The sequence below is a fragment of the Xiphophorus maculatus genome, chromosome 12 (assembly GCF_002775205.1).
Source record: "Xiphophorus maculatus strain JP 163 A chromosome 12, X_maculatus-5.0-male, whole genome shotgun sequence".
NCBI lineage: Eukaryota > Metazoa > Chordata > Actinopteri > Cyprinodontiformes > Poeciliidae > Xiphophorus > Xiphophorus maculatus.
In genome coordinates, this window is record NC_036454.1 from 14,201,467 (window position 1) to 14,218,962 (window position 17,496).

General features: G+C 38.6%; 1 protein-coding gene across 1 annotated transcript in view; it reads right to left on the reverse strand.

Annotated features, from left to right (window-relative positions):
* The window catches only part of fbxl17 (F-box and leucine rich repeat protein 17), a 246,645-nt gene that overhangs the window by 65,357 nt on the left and 163,792 nt on the right, over positions 1 to 17,496 (reverse strand). The window contains exon 9 of the mRNA XM_005795045.3: positions 13,755 to 13,831. Coding sequence (XP_005795102.1) covers positions 13,755 to 13,831 — 77 coding nt within the window. The remainder of the gene's footprint in view (positions 1 to 13,754; positions 13,832 to 17,496) is intronic.

A 17,496-nucleotide genomic window follows, 5' to 3' on the forward strand; every position in this document is an offset into this window, starting at 1 on the left:
CTTTATATGCCAAATATGACATGGAGTAGACATGTGCCTGGTTATGTCAGAAGGGGCAGGAGCCGCCACTGACAGTGAGCCAGATTCGCCCTAAGGAACCCAAGCTAACTATAGCTGGATATTTAAACTATTAAACACTCCCAGATCTGATCTCCATCATACATCAGCACCTTCTTAACCTGGAGGACAGCTCCATTCACACCTGAGAGCGATAAGTAGAGAGGGACAGCTTGGGAGTACAAGATGCCACGTGAAACTGAGGGCGGTGATGCACATGAAAATAAAATGAGACAACCACTGGGAGAAAAAGGATGCTGAACAGTTTACACCTGTCCATGGGCTGTAGCGGTGCTACTCTGAGGCGGTGGCACAGTGCATGTGATGGTGTCTCTGGAGAAAGACCTGTCATGTTCGGAGACATGCAAGGAAACTAATAAGAAAAGTAGGAAAATGCAATGTCTCACTTCTATAAACAAATGCCTTATAGCCAGCAATAACAGGGACATCTTGATCACACTTCCACAGCTTGGTGTTATTGAGTCCCAGAGGCACACTTAAAGCATGCTGTTATTACAAACTACAAGCCTGAGAGAAAGAGGAAAAGACTGTAGGAGTGAGAAAGAGATTGAGCAAATTGATCCATTTTTATAAAAACTTCATAAACACAAACAGGGCCTGTTGTTACTAGAGCTGCTTCTTACCTGCAGCGCATACACTGCTGCTGGACACGCTCATACACATTTATAAACACAGCCAAGCACACAAATATGTGTTTAAATAAAGATAAACACACACACTGAAGTCATTACAAACATTCTTCTTCATGGTTAAGCCCGAAATAGCAGAGGCACGAATATCATTTCCCAAAAGTTAAACCAATGTGTGCGAGCTGTAATATGATAGTGTAAGTGGAAGAGGATATTAGCAAGCTCTAAAGTGCATCTTATAATAAATGTGTAGCGACTGTATGTGTAATTGTGATCGAGGCTCGCCTGGCTGTAATCCTCAAAGTGAGGTTTGTGTGTTAGTTCGTACCCTGAGAGAGGAAAAAGTGTGGGACAAGTAAAATGGTGGAAAGCATATAAGCCTGAAGCCTTCACTGCTTAACCCCCCCACTCACTTTTCTCCCCTATAAGGCAAACAGTGGATAGACCACAGGGCTTAGTGGCAAAAAGAGGAGGGGAGGACAATATATGGAAACTAATTCAATTTCTGCTTCTTTGCACTGCTCTCCTATCTGTAAATACCACCACAGGCTGATGTAAGGAAATGGAAATCTCAACACTATAAAGAATCTGCAGAGTGGAACCCTATAGATGTATTTATGTACTTGAGCAGCGGTCAAGCAGTTGGGAACCTCTGCATAGGTTCAAATCCAAACCTTTTAAGCTGTCTTTGCTCCCCCCCACCTTCACCTACCACCCTCTCAGATTTCCTACATATCATCTGATGAACTTTCCAAACACACAGAAAAAGGGAAAGTGGTTATTAGTTATAAACGAAGACAAGATGATTTGCAGTTTCCATGTCTGGAGCCAAGGAAATATTTTTACAGAAGAAAAAATTCTTTACTTAGTATTTTTTTTCTTACAAGAGTTTAAGTATTAAACAAGCTCTGACATTTGAAGCATTTTTTTTTTTTTTTTTTTTGCTAAACATAAGGAAATGGATTGTTGTTTTTGCGGCTGCTTTGGTCAGAGTTCTCAACTAATGGTGAGCAATAAATTAATTTCCAGATTATATAGACTGCGATGGACTGGTGACCTGCCATGTGTCTACCTCGCCTCTCAAAGCTGTCTCAGTTAATAGGTTTGCAATAATTATGTGAACTGGAGTCCTTGGTAAGAATTTCCCTATTCAATCACAATTATTTGCTAAGGGTCATAATCAAAACATTTTTAAATGATCAGGATTGGGTTCCTGCATAAACCAATTCCAGATCCCTCAAAATCTGGCCAGCTTTTGAAATTATTTGAAATTACCACCTATTTTGGGGTTCATGACTTTATTGTAGATCATGCTTAGCGTTTCCTGATCTAACAAATAAGCGTGTTTACTATAAATGTACATTTTTATTGTAATGACTTTCAGAAGAACCTGCAGCATTCACTGCTCTTGAAGTATCAAAGACATTTCTCTGTGTTTGGCAGAGTGACGAGCAGCAACTGAAACACAAGTAATTATGTACAAAGCAAATGATTTTGAGTTTATAAAGCAAGAAAAATATGTCTGCAAGTGTTGTTAATACACAATGAACTGGAACTATGATATTTACTCAATAGCAATATCAGTAAAAACTACTGATTTTATCAAATTCCAGCTTGCCGTTAAATTTATGCTAAAAATGATTAGAATGCTCCAACATGATTTTAGACAAACCAATCCTGCCCTCTGAGTGGATACGTTCTTCGGAAATTGCAAATGACATATTTATGATCTCTTTACAGTTTTGGACATTCATTGAGATAAAGTAATACCTAAATGAAATCATTTTTAAAATAGATGTCTTTATATGTTTAACTTTCTTTGGCAATTTCTCTACAAATTATTAGTTTGATGTAATAAATAAAAATGGGCATATTAACTGACAATTTTTACCTCCAGTTCATGTTCACATGCTTCAGAAAGAGTGTGACAGCTCTGCAGTCCAGCTACAAGCTCGCCATATTATTTTGTGTTGTCCCCCAGGGCTCTGGCACTACCATTGATTTGCTGAGATAATAACAGTATATGAGCCTTTGCCCTTTCGGTGTCCAGCGTTTTACAGCATATGCTACACTTATGCTGCTCAAACTCACCATCTCCTATACGCCTCAAACTGTAAACATACCCCTTATAAATTTTTCTGGAGAATGCTTTTTGTGTGTTACTGGCATATTGGTCATAAGGGTCATAATGATAATGACAGGAGTCACTTATGGGTTTGGACTTTCTGGTTTTATTGTTGTACTTAATGAAATTGAGGTCAGGCAGATTTTTCCTCGGTTGCTCTCTTGTACACTTGTGATGGTTACATGTTTCAGCATTTAAGATCTGAAATGAAAACAATGACATCTACAATGATAAAGAGTTTGTAGCAACATTAGTATTACAGGGACGATACAATTTTGAAAATAGTGTTGAGTTGAAATGCTCATATTACTGATATTTTTGCTGAAATGTTGTGGTTGAATCTGTCTAATAAACAAAAGGTGTGTGGTTTATTTGGATAAATGAGGAAATGCAAACAAGGCATAAAGTTAAGGACAATATATTCAGTGTTTTATTGTACCAACCTCAAAAACTCAAAGATTTGTCTTTAATACCAGTGGAAATATGCAAAATCCAGGTCAGCAATTATAAGAAGGGCTTGACTGCTGCAATCCCGAAACATTAAGTTTCTGTAGATTATTAAGAAAAGCCCATCTGTTTAAAGTTGCTCTTGAATCATATTAAATGAAACACTAACCAATATTTTGATGATGGCACTTGGCGAAATATAATGTTTCAATTGTTCATTTGTTTGTTTGTTTTTTTGCTCACTTTTTGTGTAGAGCTGAAATGGGCAATACAAATAAATAAATTTGATTGATTGATTGAAGGTTACAAATTATTTTCAACATGCCATTTTGTATTCAAATGTTAATGATAATGTGTTTTATTTTTTTGGGGGGGAGATCTCTTTCCATAACAAACAAACTTATTGGTTGAACACAATTAATTTTAAATCTAAATTTGACAATGCTTTGTCTAATTCTGCCTTAATTGTACTTATTGAGGGGTGGTTTTTTTTATCTGTCCTGCTTACACTTTAAGATTTCACACACTGGCTGCAGAGTTTGTTTGTTTCTTTTTGTAATGATAATCATATTATATTACAAGATTGCTAAGATGTCCACACCTCAGGGAAATTGGCAAGTACAATGTTTCTTACTATAGAATGACCAGACTTCAAAAAGGTTCAGAAACAGCCTAGTAAAGTCTTCCAAAATAACTGTGACCAACCATGACTTCTCAAAGACTAAAGATGCTCCTTGGCATTGTGTCCATATACACCTGGGTACCATGGAGCAGAAAATTGCCAATTCTTTTGTTTTTACAGATGCAATCACACTCGCTTATGATTAGTTAATCAAGTGCATTTGATTAGCGGCACCTGGCTCCAATTTATCTTCTTAATTTTTAATTAAAGCATTGGTGATGTAGTCTGTGCACTGGGAATTTTTGCCTTTTTCTGGAAATTAGAAAAAAAAATTGTTCCATGAATCTTTTTATGATTTTCGTGTGTAGAAATAAATAAAGCTGTACTTTAATATTCTTCCATATATTTGCATTTATTTATATATTTATATTTATACATATATATTTGCCATGTCCTGACATGTTAACAGTAAAACTGAAAAATAGTAAACTGACTTTTATTTCCCTTACTTTATGAACAGATGTAATGATATGATACAAGAGATTTGTTTTTGTATTGACACCTTGCTGTTTGCCAGATGTTATTGCAAATAAGTAACTCTTTAGTAGAAATAATTTATAGTTCGGAATAACTATTTAGATCCCAGTTGAGATTTCTTTTGTTCTAAGAGTAAGAGGTTAAGAAAAAAAATGTCACAAACTATCCACTCTTTCAAACCATTTTCAGTCAATTGGAGTGAAAGGTATTGAGTCTAAAGTCTGTTAAAAAAGATTACTGTAGCAACTTTTATATAATTCACAGATGCAGGTTTATTTTCAGCAGAGGAGAGATAAACAGGAGTTTGGATTGGCATAATAACTCGATGTTCTCAAACATTAACCTCAGCTTTTTGTTTTTACAGCAATGACGCTGCAACCACATTAAAATCACTCCACATTCTGACGAAATATGTAAATGCCTAATAAATTATGATCATTGCACACACACACACATACGCCTACGCACACGCTCACACACACACCGCTCTTTGGTTAAGACTATAAATCTTTTAATCCAGAACGTTTTATGTGTGCCTCAATCATGTAATCATGTAAATCATCCTAAAACACCGCTTAAGTCGGGAGCACTGGGTTGCTCAGCTGGTAGAGCACACACACCCTGGCTGTGGGCCGCGACGTGGTTGTCCTGGGTTTGATTCCCAGCCTTGGGCCATTTGCTGCATGTCTTCTCCTTCCTTCTCCTCTACATGTCCTGCACATTTACTGTTAAATAAAGGCCTCTAGAGCTTTAAAAAAATCTTTTAAAATGTTTTTAAATCTTACAGATTTACATAAAAAGAAAACTATTCCTCAAGTTCAGTGAAATTGTAAGGCTACTAATTTCTTTGAACTGTAATAACTCTGAAAAATGTAATCATATTATTAGTTCTATAATTTAATATGGGCATATTTAGAGGACTCGATCTAGCTTAAGCTAGTACAGTAGAATCAATTACAGGGTAGTAGGGAAAAACTGGTAACGTCTATAATAAATGTTTGAAACTGATGAGAACTGATTTCCGGTACATGTAACAGAGTAACTTTAACACTTCCTATCAAAAGATAACACAACCCGTCAGGATACCACCGAAATCTTAATAAGGTTGGGTCGGAGAGTGTATCGAAGTTTAGATACATGTAGCAAACTTCTATAACGGCTGTTTTACGACCTTTATAGCTACAAACCGTAATTATGAAACAAAACCACTCTTTTTCCCTCGAACGTCTAAACACGTCTAGCAAGTAATTACGAAATCAGCACCGAATGAACTTGTAAATTTACATTTTAGCGGGGACAGTTTCCACCAGCTTCACACTACTAACCTGTAAACAAGAACAGCTTTAGCGAACGAAGAACGACCGCCATCTTTTTCCCCAAACTCTGTCTGAGGCGCAAGGGGGAAAGGGGTGGGGCTCCTCACTCTAGGTCTCCTGGTGAAACGCTGTCTATAATTTGGCTCTAACAAAACTGGAAACATCAGTATGAGACCTGAAAGAGCGTAGGGACACTCTAGAGCAACGCATGGAAGGAGCAGAGAGTAGAAACGGTAGAAAGGTACTCAACTTTTTCTACTACTTTTACACGACTTCACAGGCCCTCGCATACAGGTGCTGGTGCGAGGGCTTTCACAGGCCAGGGCCTTCACATGCCTTCGCATCCAGGTGGCGGTGCGAGGGCCTTCACAGGCCAGGGCCTTCAAGGATCCCTGGCCTTCACAGGCCATCGCATCCACGTTCGGTGCGAGGGCCTTCACAGGCCAGGTCCATGAAGGATCCCTGGCCTTCACAGGCCCTAGCGTCCACGTTCGGTACGAGGGCCTTCACAGGCCAGGTCCATGAAGGATCCCTGGCCTTCACAGGCCCTCGCGTCCACGTTCGGTGCGAGGGCCTTCACAGGCCAGGTCCTTGAAGGATCCCAGGCCTTCACAGGCCCTCGCGTCCACGTTCGGTGCGAGGGCCTTCACAGGCCTTCACATTACCACGTGGTCGTCTTATTCAAGCACTTCTGAAGGAACAGCCTGCGATGTCATCGATGACATCACGTTCGTTTTGTCGGTCTGATGTCATCAGTGACAGTCAGGGACGGACGTGATGTCATCGATGACATCGCAGGCTGTTACCTCAGAAAAAATATTTTTTATACCTATGTTACATGTCTCAGCTGTATTGAAACAGTTGCAACAATTGATGTTTGTTTTGTTTTGTCTCTTCTTCTCCTTTCTTCCGAGTGGGAAGCCTGTAAACAAGAACAGCTTTAGCGAACGAAGAACGACCGCCGTTTTCTTCCCCAAACTGTCTGTTTTATTACAAATTGTCAAAATCATGAAATCATGCAATCATACATTGAACATTCCTTTGTGCATTCATGTCCATGTGTCCTTCCGTTGCTCCAAAACAACCATATTCCATCTACTTCAATAAACAACATCAGCCCCCACCAGCTGTGACAGCATCCATGGGCCAAATCAAAACAATTCAACAATCGATTTAAAACCCTAAAATATTACTTTGATTGGAAGATTTATTCTCTCTAAATCTACAGATGTCCAAAAGCACAAGTTTGTGATATAATAAATACATTAAAATGAAATTAAAATATAATAATGGAGTATTGAAAACAATCTGAATTACTTTGCATGCTCTACTTCTACCTGGAAGGTTCAGACTAACTACAATAAAGTTCTGATTACGGAGTTGAAAGTCTACCCTTTGAATTTAATTGAAGTGGAAACACACGTTTGGCCAAAAATTGACAAACAAAATAATCTTAAATAAACTCCCTGCACTCTCTCATCTTGAACAGCACTAAAATTGTTTCCAAAAGACAAAGGCCTTCCACAGACTTGCTCTCTTTAGCAGTCCACATAAATCTGCTGTCCCGCTCTGTGCATTTTAATCAACTGCTGCTTCCTTATTTACCCTCTGAGTGGCAAACAGCGATAGTGTAATAACAAACAAGCTATTACACTATCTACATTTACATTCCATTATATGTGAGAACACTTAGGGGGGAGAAAAACACAAATATGCTTGAAGAGAAATAGAGATGTGACAAAGCCCAAAAGGTATAGAGATATCCAGGCTAACACTTGTTTATGTAACATATAAATGCAGAAAGTGATAATCTAATTTTAGTCTTCATCACTTTTCGTTAAAGCTACTATTCCAGCATGGTGTGACATTTTACAGATAGCGCGCTGGTCCTTATCGAGGGCATTAAATGATATTGTGCTAAAGCTTCTGACATGAACATCTGTCCTACAAACAATACAGAATAATAAAAACAGAGCAGTACCTTAAGGTTAAAAGCAAGCACAGTAACTCTTGAGGTTAGAGCATATTCTGATGGCCTCATCAGACTATGTAAGGGACCATAATAATCACATGTCACTTTCATTGTCTGTAAGGTAGTTATTGTGCTGTTGCAGCTGCTTTTATGCTAAGTAACCTCACCTTATAAAAAGCAATATGATACTTCAGGGAGTAACTGTGTATCAATTTTCCCCAGGGGCAAGGAACATTAGTGTGAATACACAACAACCCACAAAAAGGGATCTAAACAAGTAAAGACACACACTTAAGTCAAGATGCACTCACAGGCATACTTCATTCCTACAGTTTGGCTGAAGGGGAGAGGCATGGAAGCCTTATCAATCAATGTTCAGTGAGTTTAGAGTTAAGCACATATGATAAAAGCAAGAGCTTTAAGATGAAAAGAAAGAGGTACTAGAGAGGAAAAGAGAAGGAAAGGGGGTTTGGTCTTGGAACAGGAATGAAGGCAGGCAGCAGAAATATGCACGTGTTCAATGGGGGGAAATGTAGATTTGTGTTGACCACATGAAGTAGTCAGCACAAAGTTGGTGATGAAATAAAAGAATCGGACGCTGAAAATTGAATGACAGCAATAATCCCGCAAGCTCACAGATGGGTAAATACAGATGGACAAAACAATAAAATGCACAATCTGAGGGGCTCAATCCTTCTTATAAAACTACACAAGACAATCACAGCAGTCTGGATGATGGGCTGTCGCTGTTAGTTTTTGTTTTTTAAATTGTATTAGGGTAAACATCGTTGCGACTTTTTATTTCTTTTTCAAAGATTTTTGATATTATATAGAAGCTGTATTTTCTTTATGGCATAAAATATTGTTGTATAGGGTCTTTGCAGTCAAAATCAACACGCTGAAGATAATGAAATTGATGTATATAAAATTAATATGAACTAAAAGCTCTTTGAAACTCTTGATCTCAGAATTTTGCCCAAACTTTCTCATTTCAAGTGCCTGCAGGCCAGTGATTATTTTTTCATCTGCTAAAACGATGAAAAGTAAAGTAACTCTACAATCATTCAAGCAGTTTGATTTTTGTAAAAAATAATAATCACAATAAGGAAGAAAAGATAGTTCTGTACATACTATGACATACACCAGCTTTGCAACTTTGCCTCACCAAACAGAAAGAAATAAAAAAGAAAAGTTTTGAGGTTGATTATGTTCAACTTTTATGATCAACTATTATTGTTTGTATTCTGAGCAGCAGGATAACCTGCTGTTGGCTTACAGCACAGTTCCTACAAAGTCCTTGTCCATGATATAACACACAACTAGCAAATTCAAATCCTATGTTTCCTGACTGTTTGAAAGCTCAGAAGGATAAAAAAAAAAAATAGACCATTGCAGTAATTTATTGAGACTTCCTTTTACATGCCTCACATTCTCAAGCAAATCTACTGAATATCTTGCTCTCTTGAATTGAATGAACCACAGATACTAAAGTATGGCACATTCACTAATTGGTAAAAGATTGGATTTTTGGATTATGACTAGCCGATCATCGCTCGGTGCATAACCACTCATCAGCTCCTTTCTTTTTGCATCTTGAAAATTGAGCATGTGATAAATGCCACAACAGTGATGTCACCAACTTTTCTACGTGTAAGAAAGTTTTTTAATCGATGCCAGTAAACTCTAACTTTGTGCCATAAAATTAATTAACATGAAGAAATTCCTGAATAGTTCTTTCTTTTATAAAGAAGATATAATTGTTTTGCTGTAATCTCAAACTATGTTCAAATCAAAGCTGTTGTATTTTTTTATTGATGCATCCTAACAATACAGTATGCATTTTTTTCAGTTCTGGATGGAGATCTCCTCCCACCTCACATTTTTATAACTACAAAAAAAAGAACATCAAATACACATCAATATACACTTTTAAAATGTATGAAGAACTGCAGACTCAGAGTTGGAAATGTTAAATACATTAGTACCGAAACATTGTACATGTCAGAAAGGGAAAAGGAGGTTTACTTAAATCTATCTTGAGCCCTAAAATAAATCTTCCAACTTTGCTAATATATACCAGCTCTGCTTAAAGTCCTCCAAAAGCAGAGTAAAGCTTTCACTTTCCTTCCTCTCTCGCCAGCACAAAATCTCCCACAGGTGTTTCACTTGGTCTTGTATTTCGAAAATGTACACAGGAGGCAAGGACTAAGAATGCAAAGGATCATGCAGGGCTGTGTGGGTGAAGGAGGAGGATTTCCATATGTAAGGAGCAGCAGCACCAGGGTCTCTGTTTTTGTATCTGGATAAAGCAGGTGGGCTCCGGGTGACAAGATAAGGGCAGCCAGATACACACATACATAGAATGCAGAAGCAAATGGATTCATGTTAATGCAAATCACGCACTGAGAACAAAAGGAGGCTAACAGACAACTGGAGCGAGAGTGAAAGGAGACCAGGGTGCATCACTGTCTATCAGGATACAGAGCCGGTTGGTCACTGAGGAGGAAAATGGTGGCAAAGAGATCTGATTAACAACAGCAGAGAAGGTGAGAGAGTTTTCTCATCGGGATCAGTTTTCAATGTTATAGTGATTCTGTTATCTCTGCCAGAGAAACAACCCGCGATACCACCATCCATTCAACAGAGATGCTCTGAAAATAAGCTCTTTGTATAGTGCAGATAGCTAGTTTTAGCTTTATGGGAGATAAAATAAGATTTAAATGGTACTTCTTTTTTAAAATAGTTTTAATAATCTAAGGGAACATTAGACTTTTGTTTGCAAACCTGAATATTTTTAAATAAAACTAATCACTATAATATGGAAGTGAAATATGTACTGCATGCATAGGAGAGTGTCTTTGCAGCCATGAGAGTGATAAGTGAGTGTACATAAGGACGTTCTTAAACCAAAGAGGGCCTGACACTCGAGTGTCAACTTTTAGAGAAATTAATTGAATTATTTAAACTTAAAATTCACCCAGGCAGCCAAACAAGCAGCCAGTGAGGCTCAAGCTTAATTTGAAGAAATGAAACAATGACCTGACCGTGATATTAGAAAAGTTGGACACAGTCTGACCATTATGGTCAGTCCTCCTTTTCTTGTCACAATGCCAACAATAAAAGCCGTTTAAAGGGTTTGGATAAAAGGTAGTCTCATCTTGAGTCTTATTTTGAACTGGAAGAAGCGCCAACTCTTACAATCTCACATATGATCTCTAAGAGCCCCTTCACACAGGCTTAAGACCGCCCTAAGGATGTCCAAAAATATTTATATTGTGCCGGATTACTACAAATTTGGAAGATCTCACTAGTGTCACATACACATCATCTAGGCATCTCCCTACTCTTTTTCTGGTTTCTTGGATGCTTCTGCAGAATTACCATAACTTCTCCATGTATGAGAGGTTTCTGCGCCTCCTCCAGACTTTTAGCTTTGTGGTGGAAGAGAAATATTATCAGTAATTTCATTGGTTTATAAACATCAAGAGAAGATGCAGGAGAAAGGAGTTTCTGCACAGTGCACCTAGGAGCGCCATCTGTGGTTCGTCACTTTAAGCAGAAGTTGTGTTTTGTGTGCATACCTAAAAGAGAACAGTCAGGAAATTGTCCAGGCAACATTTTCAATGTGTTTGTTTTACTGATCACTAGGAGCGGAATACACTGAATCTTTAAAGCCTGAAATAGTTTATGGGTCATGCTCTGAATATTGTAAAATTATAAACCATAAGCAACTGATTTTGCTTTATACTCCTCCTTCCCCTTTCCTCTGCTTTTTGCTAAATCAAATGCAGGAATTATTTCTGACAGTGCAAGAAATACACATTAGTTTTTAATCAATGTAACAATCGTTCTCTGATGAGCAGAAACCTGCCAGCACAATCTAAAGTAGAAGGTGCTTTTACTACCATAAATACAATAATTCTTCAAAACAATCCACAGAAAGAAACAAAATATCGATGCTGGCACTGTCTTTAAAAATCTGCATTTTCTGATGTCTATCTGTTCTAAATGCTCTTATAAAAAAGGCAAAGAAGCCAAATCTGGAAGCAAAAAAAAAGAAGAAAAAAACAAACAAACGAAAAAAACAGAACACTCAAACATAAGAGGCTTGCGGACATCTCAAATGCACTCAGAGAGGCCATTAATAAAAATAATTACCACAGGAGATGGGCGGAAAAAAACATGGGCCAGTGAGGCAGATGTAAAATCTCATTTCTGTTATTTAATTTAGCAGAAGCAGAAGCAGGAAACCAACCAATCAATGAGTTTGGAGCATAGAGCTCAACCAGAAGACATCTTTATCCTTGAAGGACAAGCATACACACAAGCACAAACAGATTCCAACCCAATCAGTGGCCAGAGAGGGGCAAAGGGGTCATTAGCAAAGGAAGATCAGATATCAGCAATTCATCATGGTCAAAGTGACCAGAGATGCTCAAACAAATGAGGATGTGTAAGGAGGTGGTTGTGTACATTTCTGCTGTAATGTACTTTAGGGATCTTTAAGTCATTAATCAAACTCCAGCAAAAAACACACCCACACAACACTTTATACACTTGGAGGCACAGTTAAAGCGCTGGTTCAGAGAGGTCAAGGTGCTAAATGTTGGTGTAACTCAGGGAAGTTTCCAACAATACTGCAGCTCATCAAGAAGAAAACTCTTTAGAGCTTACTCTGTGCTACACACATGACAAATTCAAAACATCCTGGGGGAAACTTGACACAATTAGAGTCTGACATGAAATGGTTTTCGTAGAAAAGAGAAAAACACAATTAGCATAGCGAATGTAAAAAGACGGAGAGCAGCCGCGAGTCCGTCCAAAGGTAATGAAGGTCAGAGAGAGAAACAAATGGCTGGAGATGTTGAAACTTTGAGAGAAAAGTAAACTGAAAGAGACTTGACTAATATGCTAATTTTATATAACACATTATTTAGTAATATATAACGCTGTGGTTCTTTAAAATGTGTGGCCAGTTCAAGAATACTTGTCATAAGGCTGCCCATTTTTATTGCTTTTACTTAGATATGCACCCAATCTTACATGATGTAGGACACAGACCTCTTGTGGTTCAATTAAAGGCAAATTAACAAACCTACAGTGTAGTTTCAGCCATAAAACTTCTTTTAAAAGAAATCAGCATTCCAATAACTGCAAACAATTCATACTCATACAATCTTTTTGTAGTGCACTCTCATGGCAAAAGGTTCAAACTAGAGAGAGTTGAATTAAAGTATGATAGATACAAAGGGTATTTTGACCTGGAAAAGATAAGATTCAAAGTTTTGTTAAAGTAAGGTAGGTAGTAAAAACAACAGCTGGCTTCACAGTGTAGCAGAATTTGTAGAGTGCACATTTCCACAGCTGAATAGATTAATATTACTACACAAAGAACCACATATTTCACACATGCTGTAATAGTCAGCAGTGTGCTCCTAATTCTTCAGTACTGAAGAACTCCAACTGTGTATTGTGCTGCATCTGATGAAAGGCTTGAATATTCAGCAAGACATATGGCTGAATGGCATCAAGCAGAGGAGCAAAGGTAGTGTAAACACAATGAAAAGAGAAGAGGATGCTAGGGGGATATACAAGCTGCCAGCGCGAGTGTTGCAAAGGGGGAAAAAAAACATGTATATCTTCTGTCAGACAATGCAAACACCTCTAATCCACAAACAGAAGCAAATGCAAAGAAATCCTGCCTGAAGCAGTAGTGGTTCTGTGCTGCAAAATTCTGCCTTAGAGTTCAGAAACCATCACATCTGCGACTAAAGTGAGTCAGTCTGCCAATTTCATTCAAAAACTATTTCTTGGAAGGTAAACATCAATATCAAGATGCTCATCTACGCTATGAGCGGCAATAAGAGGCATTACTTCCTTCTGTGTGAAACTTTTCATTATGTTTTTACTGTCTGCAAGTCTCATAAGAGCTGAACCATAAAAGCCAAATGACTGCACTGTTGAGAATGTGGGCAATGATGGTTATGATTATAACGTTGGAGGTTGACTGCAACAAAAAGTCTCCTACCGTGGTCTGTGATTTTACAAGACACCAGATAGAGCTCCTTCAGACTTCTGCCTTCCTTGGCGATGATTTCCACACACCTGCAGAGACACAAAAACACAGCACATGTTTAAAATCTCACCCCAAGTGTGTGGCTTTTATCTGTACGTATCTCTGATTGGCAGATTTCACTTCCAATAATGAGAATAAGGCTGCTCATACTGTGTTTGCCAGCAAGAACATTTCTGCCATTCATTGTGACAGAAAAGTCGCAACCACCATTTTTCAGAAATGGCAGGGCCATTCAAACTCATAAGTATTACTTGAGCTAAACCAATTATTCCTTTGTCCCGCTGGAAGGTGAAGGTCCCAGTATCAACTACTTTGCAGCCTTTAAATTTAAATGTTTTCTGATTGGGATGTATTTCACTGTCTTCACATAATCTCCTGGCTTAAAAACAAACATCTGTACAGTATGATGCTGCCAATACCATGCTTCACTTTACATTTAAGGTAATTTGCAATCTAAGCTCTGTCACAAATGTTTTGGCATGCAGGCCAAACTGATTTATTTTGGTTTCAACTGAGTCAAGCAACTTTTTCTTTATGTATGATGCTTCTCATAAAAGACTTGCATCGCATTGCAAGGATTCCTTTCAAATCTGGGCTTCCATACAGAACATATTTGAGGAGTATCTAACAGTTATTGTGTCAACGCATTCTCCCACCTAAGCTGTAGATCGCTCCAGCTCCTCATGAATTAGGGGCCTCCTGGCTATTTGTAATGTGTTAGTAGGTTTGCAGTTTTGAAGGATTTTATTTAGGGGTGTCAGACTAACGGGGACTGACAAGGATTTACAATTTAAAAATCCTCTGCGTCAATAATCTCAAGTTTGTGAGATGAGAAAAGGTGAAGAACCATAACATAAATAGTTTTGCAGGGAACATTCACATTGAGAAGTTCTTTCGTTGAGGAACACGCTTCTTTGCAAGTGGGATTACACTAGCATAAAGGTTAAACAGTACAGCCGCAGGGTCAAATCTGCTCGCACATTCTGCCTTCATTTATTTTAACATACATTAATAATTAAACACCTGGTCTGATGAAAGAAGCAAGCACCAACAAAGCAGGATTGTTGTGCGTATGTGTACGCACACACATCTATGGCTTTGCAGGCTTGCTCACTTCAAAGAGGTATATCTGGATTCATCCCACTGCCTGGGCCCAGAGGACCAGCAGAGCGTGTGTGCATGTGTGAGAGAGGAAGGATTCGCAGGGGAGGCCTGAAGGCAAGATCAGAGTATCTGTATCAAATAATTCTCTTTAAATGCCTGTAATGAGAGGAGTGCATGCAACAACTAGATTTTGATCTTTGCATTTGACCCATTAACCTTCAGGAAAAACCGTTTTGATCTCATTGCTGGTGTTGTACCATGAAAATTAACGATACAGAAAGACAGGAACACACACAGGCATGCTGCGTGGCTCTCGAGGTGTTTCTCTCTCTGCTGTCTATGAGCTTCGTGTCAAAGGGAAACATGGAAACAATTTTTAAGTATTTCTTGTGGTACGTTGTTCTGGGATGCAGCAGAAAACTGACAGTTGAGGTTATATTTGCACCAAAACAGCTGGCTTATGCCGAACCGAGCTCAAACAACTCTGAGAGTTTGTGGGCTTTTGTTTCTTTCATGCTGTTTATCCTGCATTGTCTCTCTCTAGCAAACACAAGCGAAAATAGGATTTGGATCAACTAGGGAATTCTGTGTGACAAAACTTCTGGAAAGTCTGATTGGTGAGTTTTTTTGTGGGCAGGTTTTGCCCCAGGATTCACTTAAAGTGGCACAATACACGGATGTCACTTGAGGTGTGATATATCACACTGAAGGATCAAGGAGGAAGAGACGCAAGCGACAGAAAAGTTGAAATGTGCGGTGTAACGCAGAAAAAAAAATTCAAGTGACTGAATGCAGCCGAAGTTGTTAAAATGTGCCCCGGCCTGTCTGCTTTAGTTCACTGGACTGCATCTCTTATTTTGCCTTTTCTATCACATTTTTCCTTCCAGCGGTCCTGCGAGCCTCTCCGTGTTATCAGGTTGTCCTTTTTCCACTTTGTCACTTCTCTCTCCCACCTCTTATTTATTTTTCTGTCTGAATCTAGCTTTTTTCCAAACGAAACCCTCCTATTCTCCATCTGTTGCCCCCCACTGGATCATATATATTAAAAAAAAAAAAACAAGGGATCCAATCCAAATGGAAAAGAGGACTTGTTGCAATTGGTCATTCCTTGTCCAGCCTTGAGCCGCAGCCAGCCTGAGATTAGATTGAGTTAAGCCTCGAGGATCACAATATCATGCCGAGTGTTCTGAGGCTGGAGCATTAGAACTGCTAATGAATGAATGCCATGGGAAGAGCCAGTGAGGAAACAGATAAGAAAGAAAGCAGCGATTCAGGGATGCTGCGACGAAGGCGGAGCGCATCCTCTGGGAGCTTGTTACACTGCGCCCAGGTCCCCAGGGTGAGAGCAAAAGCAATTAGATCAGACATCAATGAATGAAGGAGGGAGCAGGGAGAGACTGAGAGCAACTACAGCAGGAAGCACAGTGAGTAGGAATCTCTATATAGAATCAGGGCGGATGCATCACAGGAGACTTACGGCGCAAAAGAAAGGAGAAAAAAGGAGATGAGGGTGGAGCGGAGGGAAATGGGAAAGATGGAAAAGAGGTGTGGGGGGACTGGCAGCTGAGGCATGGTGTGCGCCACATGAAAAGACGTCACGATTCAAGAACATGAACCCCAAAAGGTTTAACCGACATAAATTAGACATCTGATCACTTTCAATAATGTACGCAGTGTCTAACAAAAAGCTTAAGTTGAATCTGGAGTGCATCCTCACCATTTTTATGTTAGGCCACTTTACCAGTGCTAAGCTTCAATAAAATCTACCAGTGTGGTGAGAGGAAGGTGAAAATGTGTTATTTGAACTTGAACTGGGTCCATTTGTTTTGCCCTTTGGTCTTAACCCATTGAGCATAGGTAGAGTCAACCAGAGAATGTTGAATTGTACAAAGAGGAATTATTCTTCCTCACTGTCTGACATTAAATCCTAAGCATTTTAAATCACTTAGGATTAACAACAGTATTTTTACTGCCTCAATCAGACACATCTTTTCTAACTCTGCCTGCAATGTTTTGATGAAATTAGGATCACTGACCATTTAGAGAACCTATTGGATCCAACCTCTAACTTTTCAGCTGGTGTTTTATAACCTATCTTTACCATTTGGACATTATATTATTTCCTGATTAAACCATCCATTTTGTAAAGTGCAACAGTCCGTCTTGCAGTAAAACACCCACATGACATAAGGTTGCTGTCTCCTGGTTTTTATTTTGCTTCTGGAGTTATGGTTTCTTTCTTGGACAATCTGGCAGAAATGATGCTTTGTTGTGGCTGGTGGAAACGAACTAAAAAACTGGGTTAATCGGGAAATAGCAAGAGGAGTAATAATATTTTTAAATGAGGTCAGTTTGGTTTGTATAATCTATACTGTATGTTGGATTTATTCAGGTTTTGATCTCAACACTTTCTTGATTAAGGGTGTAATGGCAGCTTCACTTCTGTAGAAGTGAAGCTACAATGTAGCTTAATTGGTGAATCACTGAGAGTAGAGTGAAATGTGTAGGGGTGATAAAAAGTAGACAAAGCACTGTACAAGTCATTTACTATATACATGACTACAACTGAGGTGATTTGTTATTTTTAAAT